Here is a 19,465-nt window from a genome sequence, read left to right on the forward strand (position 1 = left end):
TTCCACATTGCTCGTGTCAAGCAGTCACCTTTAGTACTGCCAAACACAAATTAAGAACGGAAATTAAAGCAAGATTTATTTTTATTTGTGCATCATGGTGATTGATTCAAAGCCTCCAGCAAGTTACACGGCTAAGTCCATTGGTGTAAACAATTGACTGGCAGTTCATGCCTCGCTGTCAAGAGCTCCACGCTTTCCAGGGGTGTGTGTGGGTGGTGTCGGCATCACTTATACGTCTTCATGTGCCACAGTCCATCATTAAGATAGTGAACATTCTCGATTCCGATTCCCTTGTTGACTTTCTCTCTATATAAAAACATAAATTTGTATTATTCATGCACACATCAACTTCAAAAGTATTTTGCCGTTTACTAAAACAATTGACTTTGTTGACTTACATGCTTTCCGCAGACAGCTTCATAACACCAACACAAAGTGCATGCTGTTTTCCCTCCGCCATTATGGCCTGTAGTCTGTCATTAAAGATAATATCTGACAAGTTGTGAACATTATATCAGACAGACATGCATATAGATATAGAGGCCAATCATATATGTATCTTACAATTTATATTTTTAGCAGGTCAAGTGTATTTAATAACAATGCAATGGCTAAGAAATTAAGGCACATTTTAAAAACCTACGGTAATTATATTCCTATGGTATCTTTCAACATAAACTTTCAACATTGTTACATAAACAAAGGATACAACTACGGTCTCTGTGGCAGCTGGGTAGAGTTTAGCCCCTGGTGACGTGAGTCCAGGGCACATGATATTGGCTCCACTTAAGACAAATTTAATGGCCCCTTTGTCTACTTGCTGGTGTGGCAGTATGAAGGGATCTGGAACATACAAATGAATGAGAACTGAATTATTGTGCATTAATGTAATCATTAAACAATCATTCAGACAGATGTTACACTTCAAAACCAAGGGCAATATTGAGTTATTGATGTAATATATAAACTAAAGTTTCATGGCCTTTGATGATACAGTCTTTGAGGATAGAATGACATAAGGTACACAGATAGACAAGGTAATTATTTAAGTCAGTCCTGGACGTGGGGGTCATGTAGTCACTAAACGAATCACATTTTGTGTAATGTAAATGTTCACATTTTGTTTCATGTTTTAACAATCCACAAACATTTTCAATCATATCAACATGATGTTGACAAGAAAACAGAACTGATGGACTAGGCCTACACAGTAGTTTTACAGATTCTAGTAGTGTAAGGACAAGCACAAGTTTAACTGAATCAGGGTTAAATAGGGATAAATTATCACAAAACTTGGGTGAATCGTGAATGTGAAATACATTTTAAAGTGCTTTGAGGAAAAGCACTATGTAAATGTAACATTTATAGTGTGAGCCCAGCTTAACTTGGTTGTGATTGGTCACAAGGCACACAGGTACAGTGGCAGGCACACAGAGTTTTCTATTCAGGGTCTCGTCTGTGGTCAGGAACACACTGAGGACACTCGTCCAATGTAATTTTGACAATGCATGCACTGCATGCAGTAACGTATCAAATTAATAATTATTGAGACCTTTAACTGACAGTAGCTCTGACCAATTGCGTGAAAGAGAAAATGTTTGAACCCGCCCCCCGGGAAACAAGATCCATACACAGCATCTCCAGACTCAAATACCACATGCCAGTGTGATTTGAGTCTGGCTTATTAGCCAGGCTACCGGTGAGCTGCCCCGCATCCGAAACGAACAAGAAATTACAGTTACCATGTGGGGGTCCCCAGAGGCCGGAATGCGCCTCTCAAACTGCAGACCTCTCAAAACAAACTGGTCAGGTTTACTTACTACTAGGCCTTATACCCAGTACCACCCACCTGCTCATTATGCTAGGGCCGGATGGCTCAGGGCAGAGTAAAGCAACTTGCAATGGGCCTGGTCTTCAAGATACGCGAGAAAACAGGGATACCCATTTACCTTTCAGACTTCAATAGAATAAAAGACACAGGCACAACAACAGAAGAAGCCCCACTGATCTCACCGAACCAAGTTTTGGCACAGAAATGGGGTCAAATTCGTTCTACTGCTATGCCGCCAGAATGTTAGCCACCTGCCCCCCACCTCCCCAACTGTTAACTGTTTGTCTTTAAATGTCTTGATGAATTGAATACACAGGACCATAATGGAAACAAGTTATCTGGTTATCCTTTTAGCATTCTTTTGTATGAATCTGTGCCACTGTGCCTCTTTTTTCAAACCGTCTGTCAATAAGGTATTGAATCAATCAAAAAAACAAAAACAGAGCCAGTAAATAGACAAGACATGGCCAAACAAACCACTGCTTCAAGCCTCAACTAGCCATCAGCATTCAGCAACTATTAGATCTTACATTTATGCAGCAGTCTGAGAGTTGGGTAGAACGGTCCGTCCCTCTGTCTGAAGAAAAGCAGCTCTCCATTCACTGTCAGGATTTCAATGTGTTCATGGCTGACGGAGAAAAAACAGAAATATATCACATAACATATACAAGATAATACAAGCAAAATAAATAAGTGTGTGTAAGAGAAATACAATTCCCAATTATACCATCTCACTATTTTGACAGGGTCCTTTTTTGGCATAATGTGGTTGAGCGATGCCTCAATGTCAGGAAACTGGTCCAACAGTTGGTTCTTGATTCCTTTGATAACAGATGTCTTCAGCTGAATACAGTTGGAAACATTTTCCTTCTCATCAAATCTGAAGAGAGACAAAGGAAGGCACAGAGGCTGCTATAATTAATACCCATGTCAGAAAAAGTACACATAGCAGATTGCACATTGCATTAAATAATACATTAAAAGTATAGTACATTAGAAAAGTCTACACACAAATGACATGACAAATGACCACTGATGCAAGCAAATTGTGCTTGCATCAGTGCTGATGAAATTGACTACAAAAGTATATTTCATGTTTAAACAATAAACACTGTCGTAACCTGACCTGTCAAAGTTCAACATATGAATATCCTAGATTCCAAGTCCATGCACATGATAGGGAAAACACTGAGCGTGGCAAAATGTCACCAACTGGACCACTCCGTTAGATTAATACCACAGTGGATATGATTTGACGGTTTGATTGATTGAATTATTTATTAACAGTTTGCAGAATTACAGTACATTTCAAGCACAACTCAATTCAAAAACTGTTAACTGCAGTGGACGATACCATAAAGCATTGAGTCTATCTGTTGATGACATTGCAGGTGACTGTGCATGACCATAAATAACCCATATTAAACATAAATATCACAGGTGTTTGTGAATAACACAAATAGTGTATTTAATAAAATGTAATCGTTACTTTTGAACAAAGACCACAAAGACTACATTTAAATTACAATTTACTTTTTAATTTCTGGTCACGTTACAGCACACCACAGACTTGCAAGTTGTCACGCCTTTCTTTTAGAATAATAGCAAATGTCGGCTTCCTTTACCCCATCAGCATAAACACATGTCTGTATTAAAGCTTACATAAAAGCTTCTAGCAAAAGTGTACATGGCTATAAAATAATTCAATACAAGGTTTGAATGTTGATTTGTTGAATCTCTGTCCAGCTGAACGAAGAACGATGTCATGATACAGTTAGCTACCAAAGCTAATGCTAAGATAAGCGAGGGAGCCGTTTTAACGTTACGTACTTTTTAAACATCCTCGTTCGTCGTGTATAACGTCTTTAATTAATTCCTCCAAGGTTTGTCCAAACTTCTGACGTGACACTCACTGTGAGGAGAAAAACTATTTGTTCACAGAACATATATCTAGTGCAAATCCACGCTTGTAGTTGAGGGCCACGTTAACGTCATTTTACGACAATGTCTCGCATTCCTACGGCATATCCGTCCAACGTGAACTACTTCCTTTGCACTTAAAGTGACAATCTTTACATTCAATTGAATGCTATTCATTTATGCAACCTATTTCAAGGAGACGGGTCTATTTCATTAAATTAGTTTGTTAAAATTCAAACAATTTCCCTGAGAATAGCATAGCAGAACCTGTTAAAACTGCGAGTCTTTGTATTATGTATAAAGTTGTGGAATTATGTTTTGTCTTGAACGTCTTTAACTATTCAATTAATAAATCAATCTCATATTTTATGGTTACATTTCGGAAATTAGATTATGTCTTAACTTATTTTATTTCTCCCTAATGGGCGTTAAACGGGCCCAATATTATTAGGATTTAACTTTTTATGCACTGTGTTTACGTGAAAGATGGGTGAGCTTGTATTCATATTGGCATAAAAAATGACAACAAAATGAAGATCTAAAATCAAATAATTATAAAAAAGTTTCTAGTCTGCAATTATTGTTTGCTGTCGTCGTGGCGCCATCTAGCGACCAAACTGATCTGAAAGAAGGAGCTCGTGTGCAGGCAGGCAAAAACTACTTTTACACAAAGTACTTCCGGTGGGGTCATCGAATTGCTTTTATGAGTGAATATATCCAGAGTTAACCGACAAATGTCCCGCGCCATCATCAAAACCTCCATACATTGACCCTTTTTATCCGGACACCGTTTAGTTTTGTCGGAGGCTTCGGCGAAGTGCTAATAGCTCCACAACGTGGTTCGACCAGAGAGGCCAGAAGAGGAAGCAGAAGACAACCATCTTTCTTCTGCCAGGCAGCAATAACAAGAGAGAAAGCCCTGAGGAGTTTCACATTTATGATCTGTTCCAAACACCTGAGGAAAAGACTGGCCCTGTGAAAACCTCCAGCAAATAGAAGCCTTGGACACGGATATCACAATAACCCTGCAAACCTGGAGGTTTGGTATTACAGGACTGGCTATTAGAATTAGTATTCCATTTGTTCATGTTTCCAACAGGTTTACCTTCCCCTAACCCCCCACCACCGCCAACCCAGGAGGCTAGTAGACCACCAGCAGCTTCTGATGTCAAACAACACACAGACGGCGGCATCACGTCTAGTTCGAAGAAGAGGAAAATAAACAGTTCTTCTGAGAGGGACGATATTGATACAATTTCTTCGTCTCCTCCCAAAACCCTGAATTCATCTTCTTCCTCGTCGTCCTGCTCTTCCAGCACGTCGCAACACATCCAGAAGAAGTTGAGATTCGAAGACTCTGTGGATTTCATTGGACTGGATGTGAAGATGGCTAGTGAGGAGCCTGCGTCTTGCTCGAATAATAAGAGCAAAAATGCGTTCCTGCCCGGTGGAGTTGGGCACCATGCAAACGGACTCACGAAAAATGCAGGATCAACCACCTTTTCCAACAGTAAACCCGGCGCTGCAAAGAAGCTAGTCATCAAAAACTTCAAAGGTATCCTGCATGATGTGTTGATGACTGATGTAGCACCATTGATTGAGCACCTGGTGCTGCTGACATACCTCAAATTGTTATTATAGCATTATACTTCAAATGGGGACAACAAAACCATAATAGTTACATACTGTATATAACTACACGTCTGTGAAACCGTAATATCACAATCATGCATTTGCTCAGGTAGGCTATTATGTTTTTATCACCTTTGTACCACAGAAAAGCCCAAGTTGCCTGAGAACTACACACAAGAGACCTGGCAGAAGCTGAAGGAGGCGGTAGAGGCCATACAGAACAGCACTTCTATCAAGTACAACCTAGAGGAACTCTACCAGGTACATAGGCGCAATTTGCAACACTAGATTTTTTAAATAATGAGATGAATCTAGAGTTGCAATACCCTCTATTGACAGCCCAGCCAGTTTTTGGTTTAGACTAGTCATTGATTAGACCAGTCATTAGTCCTACAACTACAACCTCAAACCCTCACCCTAACCTAGCCCCACAAGTCAGAACCCAATGGTACTGAAGTTTCTGACATTTTTGAGACCCAGTACCATGGGGTCCTATTCGCGGCACAGGAGAATTCGCAGCGGTGTACGTTGTAAACTAAAGTTCTTAGAATCAGAATCACTCAAACGAACAGAAGCCCTCAAACGGCGCAGAAACGACATATCCGACGATATTTATGTTGCGTTATGTCTGCGTTCTATCATTTCCATACGAAAACACATCACGCACAGGGACCCAATGGGTCAGCCCGGTTCGGCACGATAGATTGGGCTGACGCAGGGGGTTCCGAGAGGGGCTAACCCTAACCTCCAACAAACCTAACCTTAACCCATGTCTAACCAATGACTAGTCTAAACAGTATGCCAAATATATCTGCTTAAACAACATTAAACTCATCAACATTGCAGCTGTAACCCAAGCTTGAATTATCCTCTTTCAACTGGCAAATTGTTTGTTTCATAAAAAAATTCTGAGTGTCTGAGTTTGGAGGCACTCGTTTTCTGCATCGTGCTGCTGCCTCCTGCATGTGCATTATGAACAGGAATGGCACAGAATTTCTTGACAGAAAGTAGCTCTTAACATGTCTACGTTGGGTTTTTATGAAACAAACACTTTGCAGATTGCAAGAGGATAATTCAAGCTTGCCTTACAGCTGCAATGTTGGCGAGTTTAGCATTGTTTAAAATGGTAAATGGTGCATTTATATAGCGCCTTTATCCAAGGCGCTTTACATAGATTGTGCATTACATTCACCCATTCTCACACACATTCTAGCCCAAACATTTAGATTCTCGTAGAGGCTTTTTTCGATTCTGACGAATCTCTCTACGAGAGTCTAAAAGATAACCCCGCCCCTAACGTCGAAGAAGGAACGTTTGTGCCTCAAAATCACTCTTACCTTGTACAAATGCAAAATCTAAGCTGCTTTAAATGTTGCCCCACTTGTTTGTGAGGTGTTCGCAATCAGATTAAACACAGCACATGCTTATTTTTCAATAAAAAAGGTATTTTAATCAACTCTGTCTCGGAATCTGGCGGCCATCTTGCTTTTCTCCCCATTGTAAATGCGCAAGAGAACCCTGGCCGCTAGGGGCGCGGGCAATATTCTGTTGCGCCGTTTACCGCATTTACAATGGAGGATTCAGAAACAGAGTGGATTAAAATACCTTTTTTATTGAAAAATAAGCATGTGCTGTGTTTAATCTGATTGCGAACACCTCACAAACAAGTGGGGCAACATTTAAAGCAGCTTAGATTTTGCATTTGTACAAGGTAAGAGTGATTTTGAGGCACAAACGTTAGGGGCGGGGTTATCTTTTAGACTCTCGTAGAGAGATTCGCCAGAATCGAAAAAAAACCCTCCTACGAGAATCTAAATGTTTGGGCTACACACATTCATACACCGATGGCGGCGGAAACCATGCAAGGCACCAACCAGCACATCAGGAGAAATTAGGGGTTCAGTGTATTGCTCAAGGACACTTCGACACTAACTCTGGGGGAGCCCAGGTTCGAACTGGCAACCTTGCGTTTCCCATCCAGCTACTCTACCCCTGAGCCATACAAGCAGATCGGAAATGTCTTAGTTGATCAATGGGCTGTCAATGCCTCGAGGGCATTGAAGATTCAACTGTTTTTGACGTCATGAATAAAAATCAAAACTATTCATAACAAAAATCTAGTGTTGCAAATTGCAGCTACCATGAAAATTCCATGTAATGATTAATGTGGCTAAAATAATTGAGATTAATGATATTATCACGATAATCAAAATATGGTTAAAACCACTTTTTTGGAAAACGCTTTGAATAATGCGTTAAGCTGGACAAATATGTTTTTCTGACAGCTAAACATGCCCTCTTTCAGAAAAATCCTGTGAAAAAATATTTTGTATTGAAAAAGTTGGCCCAGGCGGTCTGGGCACCGGACTGGTGATCCAGTCGCGGTGTGCCGCGGGTTCGACTCCCGGACCCGACACGGCCTTTACCGCATGTCATCCCCCCATCTCTCTCCCGTTTCCTGTCAGCCTACTATCTGTCCCTTAAAAAATCAATAAAAGGCGTAAGCCGCAAAAAAATATCTTAAAAAAAAAGAAAAAAAGAAAAGAAAAAGTTACTAGGCTGAAATGGCACCGAATAGTAGGAATGACCTGTTAATGATTATCGTACCATCCTTACCTACAGTATAATTAGTGACATGATGGAAAGAAGATGATGCCAAAAAAACTCTCCCATGAACTACATTTGACTTAAAAAGGTTATGTGACATCTGCAAAAATAAGTGTTTTCTGCACTGTGTTGATGTATTTGTTTATTTTATTCTAATTAGGCGGTGGAGAATCTCTGTTCCCACAAGATATCTGCCAAACTCTACAAACAGCTGAGGCTGGTGTGTGAAGATCACATCAAGGCACAAATTGACCAGTTCAGAGAATATCCTTTCCTGTTTGTTTCTCTTTGTTCTCTCTCGCTGACTCAATTTAACTATTTTCTTTGTATATCCTAGTATTATGGATTATGAATTTATATTGTTATATAGAGAGATGCCAACATTTTTTCAAAGTCTGTACTACCTTAACAATTCTTACAGATGCCCTGGACAGTGTACTTTTCCTTAAGAAAATAGACAAGTGTTGGCAAGATCACTGCAGACAAATGGTATGTTCTGTCTTTATTTTCTCATGTACAAAGTCTGATAGCCATTAAATACATTATCATAACATCAGCTAACATGTTTAGTTATTCTTATTCTTCCACAGATCATGATTAGGAGTATATTTTTGTTTTTGGACCGCACCTATGTTTTACAAAATTCTATGCTGCCATCCATCTGGTGAGTAAATCACTTAGATTAGCATTATGTAAAACACTACAGGATGTTTTGCTTATGTGAGTGTTGAATGACTCTGGTCTGCAGGGACATGGGCCTAGAGCTCTTCAGGTTCTATATCATCAGTGATCTGAAGGTGCAGAGTAAGACCATTGACGGGATCCTGCTACTCATTGAGAGGGAGCGTAGTGGGGAGGCCATCGACCGTAGCCTCTTGAGGAGTCTACTGAGCATGCTCAGTGACCTACAGGTAAATGGACTTGTACATTACCCTTTCTCCCTATAAGTTCTACCTGAGGTTCCATTTCTACCGACCTTAAAGCGTAATTTGTACACCATTGCACAATACGTCATGATGCACCACATTGTTAGCTGGAAAATCTGTTTTCAGTGGAGTGACAACGTTGTCTGTTAGTTTGGCATCTGGTGTTTGATGTGCTGTCAAATGCAGCCTTGAAAAATCGCTTTAATGACATGTGTGACATGATGTTCTCTCCAACCCTGACAGATTTATCAAGACTCCTTTGAACAACGCTTTTTGGAAGAAACTAATCGACTGTATGCTGCAGAGGGACAGAGGTTGATGCAGGAGAGAGAGGTGATTTATTGTGTCCGTTATGTGTACAGTGTACATCCTGTGGATTATTGTGTGTTCCCTGTTGAAATACTGTTGTTTATACTACTGACTTTTTGCTTTTGATAGGACTTGTATATATTACAATATGTAGTATGTACAACATATCTCTGCTTTCAGGAAGAAACCACCCAAACCCCAAAATGTTCATTTTTCAGGAAATTAAGAGAAAACCTTTTTAAAACAATGCAATACTGCCTCATCAATTTGTTGTGACTTATATTGTCATTTACTTGCATGAGAGGGGGAGAGGTGGAGTTGGTTGCTTTAGCAGACAGTTTGAGGCTCCAATGGAGTTGAGAGGTTTTTTTCTGAAGCTCTTTTTATACTTTTCATTGGTTCAATATTTTTTTAACCAGCACACAGACATGAAGGGTGTTCAATAGCATTGATTTATGGGGGGAAAAAATCAAAAACAAAAACAAACAAAAAAATTGAGTGAGGCGGTTTCCTCCCGACAGCAACAATATGTACAGTATGTACACCACTAATTACCACTACTAGTTACTCATGTAGTTTAATGTTGCAAAATTCTAGTTAGAAGTAGAAATCTTATAGCATACATACAAATACACTCATTGGCTCCAACTGCACCTTAAGTTAACGCAAACCCTCACATTTCCCTCAATGTATTTAGGCATGCACACATGGTCAATACGATCTGCTTAAGTTCTCTAATGGAGCATCATAATGGGAAAGAAAGGTGTTACGTGACTTTGAACCTTTAGGCATTTAGCAGACGCTCTTAATCCAGAGCGATTTACATTATCTATATAATGAAGCTATACATATAAACTATACTACTATGCTATACATTATGTACTATGACGTGCTATGACTACATACAATGCAATTATAGTGCTGTCTACATAACATGCTATAAGTCTGTATCAAATGCTATCTAAGTCTACAGAAATGCTATCTAAGGGGGTGGGGTAAGTGCTATGGGCCATGATGGAGTCTGAAAAGGTGGGTTTTCAGACTACGGCGGAAGATTGGGAGTGATGCTGCAGTTCTGACTGCAATGGGAAGTGCATTCCACAGTTTTGGAGACAGAAGGGAGAAGAGTTTGGGACGTGTGGAGCGGGGTCCCGGCGTTTTTAGTGAGGGTACTTCCAGCTTCCCTGCGTTGGCTGGTCTGAGTGCGCGGGAGGGTTTGTAGGGTTCGATCATACTTGCAAGATATGGGGGAGCCATACCTTTGGTTGCTTTGAATGCCAGCATCAGAGTTTTGTATTCTGTGCGGGCAGCGACCGGGAGCCAGTGGAGGGAGCGGAGCAGGGGGGAGACATGTGAGAATTTTGGCTGGTTGAAGACCAAGCGAGCTGCGGCATTTTGGATCAGCTGGAGAGGCTTAAGTGCACATGCTGGTAGGCCAGTAAGGAGGGAGATACAATAGTCGAGTTTTGACAAGACTGTTGTCTGGATTAGGAGCTGGGCTGATTCCTGGGTGAGGAACGGTCTATGGATCTATACCTTCATGCAGTAGTTGTAGTAGACTGACCTCATGCCTTCTATGCATGAGGAGTCCAAGCTGCTTCTTTTCACCTGACGGGGGAATTTCCCTGGCCGGACGTAGCGTGTGGAAGGAACACGTTATTCCGACCAGTTCCTTTCCCCTCCATCAGGTGCCCCGGCTGGTCAGGGGGAAGGCATTTTTGAATGCTATTAAGATTAAAAAAATAGAAAATATAAATAAACAAAACTTTTTGGTCTTAAGACCTTCATCAGAACAAGGATCAGGATCAAAATGATGTTTTTTTAAATCCTTTTTTTTGTTTTAGTTCCCGGACAAGGCAAATAAGAGTGAAATGATATGGATTACCTTTTGTTTTCTTTCATATCGTTGCTCGAGTGGAAACCTTATGTCCAAAACAGTTCCTTTCTTTATTATTATTTTAAAAACTATTTTGAGATAGTGAAAATGGTCGATCTACAAGCTCACAATACTACACACCGCACACTGTGTGTGTGTGTGTGTGTGTCTATGTATGTATGTACAGTATGTGTGTGTGTGTGTGTGTATATATATATATATAATATATAATATATATAATTTTTTTTAAAGATTTGTTGTCATGGACGGGACTCGAACACGCAACGCACTGTCATGCCAGAGCCTATATGTGTCATGCGCCAGGACCACTTGGCCAACGGGTGCCCCACATCGCACACTCTTGTATGATGAAGTAGAGCATTAATAAACATCAAACGTTGAAAGAGTTACGAGGCCACAGCAACAATATCCAGTATTCACTAACCCCCATTGAATTGAAGATGCATTGTAATATCATACTATTTCTGTTAGGTGCCAGAGTATCTCCATCATGTTAACAAACGCTTGGAGGAGGAGGCAGACAGGGTCATCACGTATCTTGACCAGAGCACGCAGTGAGTAGTGGGTAGCCAGGCATGGTCTTTAGTTTACAACTAAAAACTGAGGACAAAGACACGTTAGTCACATGCCCTCTTATTTGTTGCAGAAAACCACTTATTGCTACAGTGGAAAAGCAGTTGCTGGGTGAACATCTCACTACAACTCTCCAAAAAGGTAACATTTATATGGGATTATAGACCATAGGATTATTAATAGCCACGTGAATCTCTCTTGTTCGTGTAATTCGTGTAATTGTATGCTTTAGCTCTTTATATCTGTTACCCCTCTGTTACCATGCTCATTTAAATTGTGTGATTTGTAATTGAAGTACCGGTAATTTGTTTCAATTTTGTGAAGCACTTTGTAACATTAAGTTGTTATTGTTATTGTTTTTAATAGTTGTGGTGGTAGTTGCGGCCATAGGTCACAGTTTACTATTAAAACCTTCCAGTCGGTCGGTCGGTCACGCCTTGTGACATTACGCTTCCATATATGGTCACGCCTCGTGACACGTCACGCCACCTTGAAGATAACGACACTGACCTCATCAAACCCTGGATAGCCATACATGGAGAAGACTGGATCATCATCACCTAGATCTGCATATATGGAGCTGGCAAGCAACTCTACATCTGACCTCAAACCCTTAGATCTCTATATATCCTATATGTCCTTTGAAACTATAGACAGCCCGCCCCAAAGTTATTAGATTGTTGGAGTTCTCAACAGACCCGGAAATTAATGCCCTCCTCAAACCCTATACACTCAAGACAAGACCCCCGCTGCCACCCTTAGATCTCCATATATGGACCTGACCTGTTCTGTCATTTCATATGTTGATCTGCCCTCATCAAGCCCTGTACACTCAAGTCACGCTCCATATATGGCCGGTACATAATTCATTCCATGTTGATCTGACCCCCCATGCCGTCACCCAGGCGGATGCGTGCACAAAACCTCGTCGCTTCTCGCCCTCAGGGCGTCTTACTGGTAGTGTTAAGTAGATGTATGATAAATGAAGTGCTGGGCGTTAATGTTGTGTCCTGAGCTGTCATAATAATGGTGGAGATAGTCATTTGGTCATGTGTTGTGCACATCTCTTATCTCTGGCTTTTTGAAACTCCTAGGATTGAATCACCTACTAGACGAGAACAGAATCCAGGACCTATCTCTTCTCTATCAGCTCTTTAGTCGAGTGCGAGGTGGTGTTCAAGTACTCTTGCAACACTGGATATGGTACATTAAGGTAGGCTATTTCTGGATAGTTATGACAGTTGTGGCATACTTCACATTGAACCAGTTAACATTTTGTGATTTTTGCCCATTGGTAACATTTATGAGATGTGATTGAACAGAAATGGTAGAATAGGTGGAGAGGTCGCACACACCAAGAATATACTTTCAAATGATTTATTCTCTACATCACAGGATAGACGTCTCGGCTATCCAGCCTTCGTCAGTGTGATACTGATGAAGGCCAAAACTTTTATCCTGTAATGTAGACTAGAGAATAAATATTTTGAAAGTATATTCTTGGTGTGTGCGACCTCTTCACCTATTCTACAATGTTGAATGAATCAATGTTGTTAAGCTGGTGACGCACCATAAATCAAAGAGCCATAAGTCATCTATTGAACAGAAATGAAATCCCTGATAAGTCAACCGGTGACGCACTAAATTTCAAGTTTGGCTTTGATTAATTATTTTTCCGATTCTCGACTCAACCATTTTAGACCTTTGGCAGCACAATTGTTATAAACCCAGAGAAAGACAAGACAATGGTGCAGGAGTTGCTGGACTTCAAAGACAAGGTGGATCATGTCATCGATGTGTGCTTCATGAAGAATGAGAAGTTTGTCAATGCCATGAAAGAGGCCTTTGAAACTTTCATCAACAAAAGGCCAAATAAGCCTGCAGAGCTCATAGGTTGGCACACTGTCATTGTTCTTACCCCCACTCAGTTGTTAGACGATCAATAAACAATTAATAAAATAATTATATTCAAATAAACAATAAGTGTTCTAAACTAAATGGTATGTCTGTTTGGCTTTACAGCAAAGCATGTGGATTCGAAACTAAGGGCAGGAAATAAGGAAGCAACCGATGAAGAACTGGAGAAAATGTTGGATAAGATCATGATTATCTTCAGATTTATTTATGGTATTGTTTCCTAATACTTTTACCTCCTTTTTTTTATGACACAAAAATAAAATATTTGATCAACCTTAATTCTTATATTTATCTTCTAGGTAAAGATGTTTTTGAGGCCTTTTACAAGAAGGACCTGGCCAAGAGATTGCTGGTGGGAAAGAGTGCCTCTGTCGATGCTGAAAAATCTATGTTGTCAAAACTGAAACATGGTTAGTATAAAAATCCATCACTCTCACCCAAACTGATCTTCACCTTTATTCACTTAAAGAGGTATAGGCCAGTGAGGCAGCTGACTTGCAATTCTTACACCAACGTTCTGGGTTCACATTGGGGATCTCAACAGTTAATCGTTTAGCCATTTGTTTCCCCACCCCTGGAAATGAGTCAATGGAATTGAATTGTGGATCGTCAACAGCCTCTGTGATTTTATTGTTCATTTCATCAGACTGGCTAGTACATTAGCCATGCTGTCTTTGTGTATGTCTGTGCCATCAGTTCTTGGGCAAAGGACCTTACACCCAACAAACTGTAATTCGCACTAGATAGATATCAAACATGTTAATATAGTTCCCTAGTTAAAAATAATAATAAAGATTGACACAATTATTATATTGACTTACTTAACTTAATCCTCTTTACCCCGTTGAGGGGCATAGGGTGTCCACCAGAGCTCTCCATCTTACTCTCTTCTGGGCCTGCGCTTTTGCTTCCTGCCAGCTCATTCCAATGTCCTTTAGGTCCTGGAGAGTGGAACATCTCCAGGTGTTTCTTGACCTACCCTGTTTCCTCTTCCCCTGTGGGTTGTAGTCCAGGGCCTGTCTTGTGGTGTTATCTGTCCTTTCTAAGGTTGTGGCCTATCCAGTTCCACTTTCTCCTTTTGATGGTACTAGCTATACTGTCCTGTTTTGTGATCCTCCATAACTCCTCATTTGTGGTTTTGATGGGCCACCATAGCTTGAGGATGTAACGCAGGCATTTGTTTACGAACACCTGGAGCTTGTTTATTAGGCCCTCAGTGGTCTTCCATGTTTCAGAGCCATAGAGAAGGACGGTCTTCACATTGGCGTTGAAGATCCGTAGCTTGGTGTTGTTAGAGAGCTGTTTGGATAGCCAGATCGGTCGCAAGATCCTAAATGCCAGCTGTGCTTTGCTGATTCTAAGCTCTATATCCCTGTCTGCTCCTCCATCCCTGCTGATGTTGCTCCCTAGATAGTTGAAGTGTTCCAGATCTTCTATGGCCTCTCCTACAAGTGTGATGGGGTCATGTATCCTCGGATTTATCCTCATGGTCTTTGTTTTACCGGTGTTGATCTTGAGCCCAAGCTGTTCGCTGTTTGCCTGCAGTCTGTCTGTCTTCTGTTGCATGTGTGTGGGGTTTTCAGAGAGTAGTGCAAGGTCATCTGCAAAGTCCAGGTCCTCGAGCTGTGTAAACTAGGTCCACTGGATTCCTGTCCGATGATCTTTGGTTGTTCTCATTATCCAATCAATGGCAATGAGGAAGATCAGAGGAGAGAGGAGACAATTATTATATTAAAGGAGCTTAAATTAAAGCCTACCATTCTGATAAACATTAATTCTGTGTACATGCATTTTCTTTCTTTTTTTCTGGGTTTGGTGTGTGGGTCATCATACCTGAATTCCAGGCTTAAGCTACACCCAAGGCTGGAATACATACAACTAAGTGAACTAACTAAATAAATATGTTTGCTAGCTGATTGCAAATCTATCCGGTTTTGACATCCATGGTTCACTTTGACTTTTAACCTTTATTTGTTCCAGAATGTGGTGCAGCATTCACCAGTAAGCTAGAAGGGATGTTCAAGGACATGGAGCTTTCTAAAGACATCATGATACAGTTCAAACAGGTAATTACTGCTACAAGGACTGTATTTCCAAGCAGAATACCCTCTGCATTAAATGTTGTGTATTTGAGGTGAGGTTGGATTAAAATAACCTTTGCAATAAAATGCAATTTATATTGTTTACTTATGTTTCATTTGTCTCTGTGATAGTATATGCAGTGCCAAAACATCCCTGGCAACATTGAGCTGACGGTCAACATCCTTACCATGGGATACTGGCCGACCTATGTCCCCATGGAAGTACACCTGCCAGCTGAGGTTAATACTCACCATTTTATGATGTAGCCACATTAATATTGCCATTTCTTTGTAACACCTGGTGTCATCAATGTACAGATGGTCCGACTGCAAGAGATTTTCAAGACTTTCTACCTGGGCAAACACAGTGGCAGGAAGCTGCAGTGGCAATCAACACTAGGCCATTGTGTCTTAAAAGCTGAATTCAAAGAGGTATACAGTTGATTTTTGAGGGCCCTCCTATATTCAGTTATATTTTAAATGCCATTGACAATGAAACCAGAATTTACATCATGTGTCTGAGCAAATCGGCTATATTTGTCCTACACAAAGAGTAAATTCCCATTGACAATTAATGAATTATGTACGATGATAATAGCACCCCCACTTCACACAGGTGTGATTTTTTTTAAAGTGGTGCAACCACTTTAAAGAAACAGCAATGTCAGTCCCTGGCTGTGTCTGTCCGTGTCCCTATGTTTAGGGTACCAACAGGGGGAGCTGTTGCACCACTTACTTCAGACAGGTCTGATTTTCTTATCAAGATGGTTTAGTTTGTACTCTCTGCCGAGAAATCTAGAACAGTTTCTTGTTTTTCTTTTCAACAGGGGAAAAAAGAACTACAGGTTTCCCTGTTCCAGACACTAGTGCTACTGATGTTTAACGAAGGAGAGGAGTTCACCTTGGAGGAGATCAAACTAGCGACAGGAATAGGTTAGTGTGTGATCACAGGCAAGGATTGATCCTCAACAATATCATTTTTACTGTTAGAAATTAGCACAGCCCATTGCCAGTGCTACAGTTTAGTCAGCATTCCTTGAGATAAAATTATGTTCATTTTCTGTTGCTTGTGTGCATGGCAGAGGACAGTGAGCTGCGACGGACGTTGCAGTCCCTGGCATGTGGGAAGGCCCGCGTCATCTACAAAGTCCCAAAGAGCAAAGATGTGGAGGATGGTGACAAGTTCTCCTGCAATGATGACTTCAAACACAAGCTCTTCAGGATAAAAATCAACCAAATCCAGATGAAAGAAACGGTACGTTTCATGTTCTTAAGATTTGACCAAACTATGCTGGGCAGGGTTTCCTGCACAATGTTATTGGCATGGCGCTGCCATACTTGTAATAAATCGCGCCATGCTTAGATTTTTGAAGGGGCTAGTGAATCATGGTGTGTGTGATATGAAATGTCCAGTGCCTCCCCAGTGTCTGCCCAGTGTCCCCCTGAGTGCCTCCCCAGTGTCCCCCTGAGTGCCTCCCCAGTGTCCCCCTGAGTGCCTCCCCAGTGTCCCCCTGAGTGCCTCCCCAGTGTCTCCCCAGTGCCTGCCCAGTGTCTCCCAGTGCCTCCCCAGTGTCCCCCTGAGTACCTCCCCAATGTCTGCCCAGTGCCTCCCCAGTGTCCCCCTGAGTGCCTCCCCAGTGGTCCCTGAGTGCCTCCCCAGTGGTCCCTGAGTGCCTCCCCAGTGTCCCCCTGAGTGCCTCCCCAGTGTCCCCCTGAGTGTCTCCCCAGTGCCTCCCCAGTGTCTCCCCAGTGCCTGCAGTGTCTCCCCAGTATCTCCTCAGTGCCTCCCCAGTGTCGTCCCCCCCCCCCCCCCCAGTGTCTCCCCAGTGCAATAGCAATAATACAAATTAATCTTAATTTATTAATCTAATTAATTAATTAATCTAATTTTTCGGCAGCACCATGCCAAAGCTTTTTCCTGCAGGAAACACTGCTGGGTCATACAACGGTGTGACAAACTATAAATTACCATTTAAATGGGTCTGCTACTCTGCTTGCTTCATGGCTTTGAGGTGTATGGATTATTTTCATCATCATTGTTATTTTCTAGGTGGAGGAGCAAGCCAGCACCACAGAGAGGGTCTTTCAGGATCGCCAGTATCAGATAGATGCAGCAATTGTTCGGATCATGAAAATGAGGAAGACTCTGAGTCATAATCTCCTGGTGTCTGAAGTGTACAACCAGCTCAAATTCCCTGTCAAGGTGATTAAAACATCCCTACCCTCCCCAACCCATTCCATATTATCAGGTTATTCTGAATAGATCTAATTGATATGGCTCACCTAAAAATGAACTATCAATGCTGTGATGCAATGCTACTACAAATGTGAAACGTGTTGTCTTTTGGAAATGGAAGAAAGCTTAGAGGAAATGTAAATCTATAACACTAGGAGGGCTTTATAGGTTGCTTCATAGGTTCTGACCCATTCTGCCCCTTTCAGCCTGCTGACTTGAAGAAGAGAATAGAGTCTCTCATCGACAGGGACTATATGGAGCGAGACAAGGAGAACCCCAACCAATACAACTACGTGGCTTAGAAAGAGAACAGGACAGAGACAGAAAAAGAGGCAGGCAGTCCAGTCAAGCTCAAGGCTTTTCTTGAGTGCTCTGTCTCGAATCATTGGCTCCAGTGGATGTTACCATTATCCTCTTCAACCCAGCTTCAACCGACTAGTGAATGGATACTGCTCCACGGGACTTTGTCAGGGGTCTTGTGATCCTGTGGCCTGCATGCCCATTAAAAAGAGAATATTGGCCGTGTATCTCAAAGCAACTGAGAATTGGACTACCTTGGACAAAAAAAGAAGACAAACCAATGTTTTTTTTTTTACCCTGTTTGCTCTTTTTTTATGGAGAGGGTGGAGAGAAATATTTATTTTCAAACGTAGTCTTCTTTATCTGTCGTTTATTTGAGGCATTCTGCTCCTAGTTATTACGTCACTTTTGTTTCCCTTTTAGTTCACTCTGTATCCCAAGGAAACACTCACACACCTAACATTGCTTTAACTGTGAGAAAAGAAGAAAAAACTAATAAAAATGATGCTTGTTTCTTCAGTCAATGTCAAATGTGAGACCAATGGACTAACATTCACACTAGGATTTGATGTTGATGTGGTGGATTCTGTGTCAAATGCGTGCACTTGCAGCTATGTTTAACGATTTTCAAGGAGATAACGTAGCTATCTGTGATAGCTGTTTGTATGTCATGAACAACCAATCTGTGGGATATACTATTTAGGTAAATTATGCCAGACTGACAGCATGTGCCAAAAAAAGAGCACTTCTGTTCTAGGATTTGTTCATTCTGCTAAACAAGTGTACACGACATTTGTATGCATTTGGTTTCCCCTTCGCGCTTGCCATACATTTTTGTACATACTTAACAGTGACATTTTACATGCGCCATTTGATAGGCACATGTATTTTTAGTTTTTTTCTTTTTTGTTAACCCCTAGAGTGTAGTATCTACTAAAAGCACAACATTTTCAGACACTGCACCCCATGTTCCTGACCTGAGCATAAATCACTCCCAAACATATTCATTGTAAGTCTCCCCGTGGAGCTTGCAGGTCTTGCTTAAGTGGGATGAATGGGAGTCGATTGTCTCAACAGATGACTACTGATTGAGAAATCACGCTTGACTAGACTTTAAATGCCCTGTGTCTGTATGAGTCTGTTAGGTTTATTGCTTCAGATTAAAACAAAACCGTCAAGTGTTTCAATATGTTTTGTTTTATCCTTTCAAAAACATTTTAACACTTAAGCCTGGTT

General features: G+C 41.1%; 2 protein-coding genes across 2 annotated transcripts; one reads left to right on the top strand and one right to left on the bottom strand.

The window, feature by feature from the left end:
- Positions 1 to 63: 63 nt before the first annotated feature.
- Positions 64 to 3,856, bottom strand: mcts1 (MCTS1 re-initiation and release factor). The gene is made up of 6 exons (XM_083786539.1): positions 3,662 to 3,856; positions 2,559 to 2,711; positions 2,362 to 2,459; positions 710 to 843; positions 399 to 466; positions 64 to 306 (listed from the first exon to the last, which is right to left on the bottom strand). Exons 1-6 carry the CDS (start codon positions 3,670 to 3,672, stop codon positions 225 to 227), a joined length of 546 nt encoding a protein of 181 aa, XP_083642665.1. The 5' UTR covers positions 3,673 to 3,856; the 3' UTR covers positions 64 to 224.
- A 587-nt stretch (positions 3,857 to 4,443) lies between these two features.
- On the top strand, positions 4,444 to 19,412 carry cul4b (cullin 4B). The gene is made up of 20 exons (XM_083785508.1): positions 4,444 to 5,306; positions 5,529 to 5,644; positions 8,151 to 8,254; positions 8,410 to 8,479; positions 8,581 to 8,654; positions 8,739 to 8,901; positions 9,160 to 9,249; positions 11,594 to 11,676; positions 11,769 to 11,836; positions 12,790 to 12,908; positions 13,396 to 13,588; positions 13,718 to 13,822; positions 13,912 to 14,022; positions 15,593 to 15,678; positions 15,826 to 15,933; positions 16,012 to 16,125; positions 16,521 to 16,626; positions 16,776 to 16,948; positions 17,744 to 17,896; positions 18,136 to 19,412. The coding sequence occupies exons 1-20, from the start codon at positions 4,838 to 4,840 to the stop codon at positions 18,229 to 18,231; spliced, it is 2,601 nt and encodes an 866-aa protein (XP_083641634.1). The 5' UTR covers positions 4,444 to 4,837; the 3' UTR covers positions 18,232 to 19,412.
- The last annotated feature ends 53 nt before the right edge of the window (positions 19,413 to 19,465 follow it).

This window comes from Protomyctophum parallelum (assembly GCF_964188405.1).
Source record: "Protomyctophum parallelum genome assembly, chromosome: 16".
In the NCBI taxonomy this organism is placed as follows: Eukaryota; Metazoa; Chordata; class Actinopteri; order Myctophiformes; family Myctophidae; genus Protomyctophum; species Protomyctophum parallelum.